The sequence below is a fragment of the Neolamprologus multifasciatus genome, chromosome 16 (assembly GCF_963576455.1).
Source record: "Neolamprologus multifasciatus chromosome 16, fNeoMul1.2, whole genome shotgun sequence".
NCBI classification, from domain to species: domain Eukaryota; kingdom Metazoa; phylum Chordata; class Actinopteri; order Cichliformes; family Cichlidae; genus Neolamprologus; species Neolamprologus multifasciatus.
This window is the reverse complement of record NC_140454.1, coordinates 30,584,597-30,588,685: the sequence shown is the minus strand read 5'-3', so window position 1 is coordinate 30,588,685 and position 4,089 is coordinate 30,584,597. Positions and strand designations below refer to the sequence as shown.

The following is a 4,089-nucleotide window of genomic DNA, read 5'->3' as shown; positions in this document are numbered from 1 at the left end:
TAATAACTCTTTGGAAATCACCTTATTGGTACAAAAATACTATTTCATCACATTGTTAAACTGTGATATTTTTCACTTTTATAAAAATTTATAATAGATTCAATTAAAGAAATTAGAGCAAAATATGTAAATTTTTGTGACATGTTGCTAGTACTGTAACAGTGCCTAAAGACACAATTTAAGACTGGTTCATCCCTTGAGTTAGCTCACTTTTTTTTTTTTTTTGCTTGAATGAGACATAGGTCAGTGTTAAGTGGCTTAACAATCAAACACACACACACAAAAAAACGTCTTGTGAAAATGGCCAGGTACAAGGGGACTGGTCTTAAAATGAGGGAAAGAAGAGAAAAGCTTTGAATAACCTTCAGAAATCTTGGAAAACTATTGCTCGAGTTCATTTTAAAAATTACAACAACTTCTGGCTCCTTGTAAGCAAAATATAAATAAGTGAAGGGTGGCTCCAGACTGACACAGTACTGTACTTTTACATACTTTTTTACATAAATAAAAGTTGGCACTGAAAGTGATCTTGACTTACCCTTGACAGAAAGGTGTACGGCACTGAGGGTTTGCCCAGCAGTATTTGATGCAGCGCAAACATAAACTCCGTTATCCTTTTGCTTACAATAAAGAACTTTAAGTGTGAAGTAGCCTTCTCTGTCCTCATATAACAAATAACGCCTTCCAGACAGTATGAGTCTACCATCTTTCCTCCAAATTATTTCTGGTTTGGGTTTTCCAGTCACAAAGCAACGGAATTTGGCATGTTTGCCCTCTGTCACAGCAAACATTTTTACTTTTGTTGACTTGGTCATGCTGTAGTCTTTTAGGCGGTTTGGCAGTTGCCTGCCACTCTTTTGTTTTCCCTGATGGACTTTCCAGTGGCCATTTATGTAGCCGTTGCGATTTCCTTCTTCTTCATGTCCTGGACCTGCATCAACAAGCAACACAGCTCCTGCTAGCGCTTCCCCAAATTCATTTCTTGCCTTGCATGTGTATACACCACCATCAGGAGCACGGGTCTTAAAGATCTTGAGCTGGAACCATCCACCATCCTGGTAGCCTACACTGAAATGTGTGCTTTCAAATATTTCATTGAGTCTTCTACCGTCTTTTTCCCAGATAACCTCTGGCTTTGGGTTTCCCCAAAGCTTACAAGAGAAGACAGCATCTTCCCCACGACCGACACGAGTGGAGAGGGGCTTGATGAGGAATAGTGGCTTATTTTCCTCTCGCAGCTCCATCTCTTGCGCTTCACCTTCCACCTTCAGTGTTGCAGCTGCATAGGTTTCCCCAATGCTATTTTTTGCTTTGCATATGTACTGTCCACTATCCTCAGTTGTGACAGCTGAAATGATGAGATTGTAAACATTGCCATCCTCAAAGACCCTATATCGTCCTTGTGGGTCAATCTTTTCATTGTTTCGCTCCCAGATAACGGCAGGCCTTGGATCACCACCAATCTGACACTTAAGCACTGCATCAGTGCCGCTTTGTACCACTACAGGTCTTGGGTAGGCTAAGAAACGTGGCGCACCACCAAAGACATCCATTGTTGCTTCTTACTTAAGCAGTTTAGGAGAGCAGTAAGTGGCTATTCACTGGTGCAAGACCAACCTACTTCCACACTGCAGGTTTCTACAAGAAGAAACGAAAAGTTATTTACTTTCAAAACAATCAGCTTAGGCATGCTGTATAACATTGAAAAATGAAAAGACTAGAGATTAAATTTTTTTTTCTAAATTATAAAGGTTACTCAGCCTTAAATACCTGTCTGTGGTATGTAATTATTCTTCCATTTTCCCATAGGAAATGAACCCTTTGGAATAGATTCAAACACACATTAAAGCACTCAGCCGCCTCCCACTTTAAGTGCATGCATTTCAGCACAAACTCATGGTATGATTATTAGGGATAATTTAATTAGGGTTGTCTGCATGAGAGAAAATCACATGTTAACAGTGAGAGGGGGACCAGCCTAGTTCCACTGCAATTGCAGCCACAACACATAGCCAGTACAGCTGGTGCTGTATTTCAATGGGAAAGTGCTTAATATAGTACAGCCTAAATAAAGACCTGCGAGGGAGTGTGTGTCAGGTATCACAAAGACAGCTCAGAAACCCGCATGCTCACACAAACACCAGCCGAAATCACAATCTCCCCACCCAAGAGGCCTTGCTGTCAAAATATGGTGAGCCTCCTTCACACCTTTTGTTGGCAGCGCTGTTGGACAATACTTTCTTTAAATGTCACAGATTTTTTTTTAATCGTAATCCTGAATCAGTATCACTTAGCCAATCCTACAGTCAGTTTTTATATAAAAGTTAGTAATAGTTCACAACAACTTCAATTTTTAAATTGTATTTAATTTTATTGCTATAAAAATGTATTTAGTACTAAAAACTAATATATTTATCGGAATATAAAATCTATAGAATATATTTATCTTTAAATATATTCTTGTCTCTGTGTGCTTTAGGACACGTCCTAAATTGTTGAAACTAGGGATAGGAATGGAGAACATGTTTCAGTTGAGAACTGGTTGCAGTTTGTCAAATTGTTCAGGAATATTTTCCCTCGGGTTTATCAGTTTTTTTAATCACTGCTGACATGTTTTCCTGACAGTTCCACTTTGCAAAACCATGAAGTCATGCTCATTGGACAGGAGTTTTTGCACACTTGAGTCACTTTCAACCTTTTCTGTACTCAAAAAAGGAAAAAAAAATTAAAGATAATTAAACAGTTAAGGTGACACTGATAATCTGTGTAGGCCTGCTCTTTTTTCCCCTCATATTCTACTTGTTTCCACAAATCAATGAAAATTTTGATCTTAAAGGAGAATTGATCATGGCATTGTCATGGCTAAAATGTTATCACTATCCACCCGTAATTGCAACTTTGTGCCTATGGATCCATTTTTCAGTGTCAAGAAATCAAATCAAATCAAATTTTTAAAATAAGTTTTTTAATGATAGATTTTACATAATTTTTTTATCATAATTACCATAAAATACTGTTGTTACTGATTTTGTAAACTTAGCCCACAGTTAACTGCTGCAAAACGGAATAATACTGTTTTTATACTCTTTAACATTTTCCAAAAATAAAAAACTACAATAAAAATAAATGATTTTAAACCCTTGAATAACTGAAAACTGATGAAAAAGATGCACGTTTTCTTGGAGTGGCTGAATAATTTCAGATGTTTACATTTCATACATTGCATAAAATTTTAGGCAGACAGTTTAGAGATTGCATTATTAGTTAAATATTCCCTGTGGAGGTTTAAAGAGGAGATTAACCCCTGTGTTTACTTGTCTGATTTAATTGGAATGACCTCTGCCCCTTGTGAAGCTGTGCTGTGTACCCCTCACATGACCTACCTCGCTTCAGTCGCCAGGAACGACCGTCAACATACATTCCGCATTTGCAATCTCCGTCCGAGTTAAGAGGCCGCCCGTCTCCTGAAGGCTGAGTAATGTCCCAAGTTGACTTCAGATTCAGAAACATGCTACCACATGCTGTCCTCAAAGGTCCCAAGTTTTACGGCAGTACATTTTTCTTGACTTTTGTCCAGTAGAACAGGCAGAAAACGAAACATAAGCATCCACGGAAGCTTCCTGTTTAACTACAACAGAGCGGTCCCCCAATCTCTGTGTTGTTCAGGCCCTCGACACCCCAAGTGTCATTGTTCATGGAATACTGTTAAATGCTTTTGCAGCTGCTGCTGTCCCCTAAAAATACTGGCTGCCTCGATGACAGCAGTGAAGATAAGTCAGGCACTTCCACTCATTTGCCAGCAGGGGCTAAAGATAGTAGGGTGGCCAATGCAGGGCAAACTGCTTAGCTTACTTGAGGTTTTGCAATGTAAAGTCATTAAGAGAACAGCAAGCTTTTTAAGTTTTAATGTTTATCATCATTAAACTCCTCATTTAACCTTTTTCCTTTCAGATTACACTTTGTAAGGCATGAATTATTTGTTAAGTTGGTCTCATAAAGTTTCAGCTTTTAGTCTTGTTATTGTGCAATATGCAAACAACTCAAGGCAACAACCAGCCAATAGATAATAAAACCACCCATGTAATGTTG

General features: G+C 38.4%; 1 protein-coding gene across 14 annotated transcripts in view; it reads right to left on the bottom strand.

Annotated features, from left to right (window-relative positions):
• The window catches only part of obsl1b (obscurin like cytoskeletal adaptor 1b), a 39,235-nt gene extending 35,462 nt beyond the window's left edge, over positions 1-3,773 (bottom strand). For 5 of the 14 annotated variants that reach the window (XM_085135776.1, XM_085135777.1, XM_085135782.1 and 2 more), the window contains exons 1-3: positions 3,384-3,773; positions 1,771-1,819; positions 539-1,638 (exon numbers count right to left, since the gene is read on the bottom strand). In XM_085135776.1, coding sequence (XP_084991902.1) covers positions 539-1,553 — 1,015 coding nt within the window. In that variant the 5' untranslated portion in view covers positions 1,554-1,638; positions 1,771-1,819; positions 3,384-3,773. The remainder of the gene's footprint in view (positions 1-538; positions 1,639-1,770; positions 1,820-3,383) is intronic. The other 9 variants (XM_085135774.1, XM_085135780.1, XM_085135779.1 and 6 more) reach the window with 3 other exon arrangements.
• Positions 3,774-4,089: the final 316 nt, after the last annotated feature.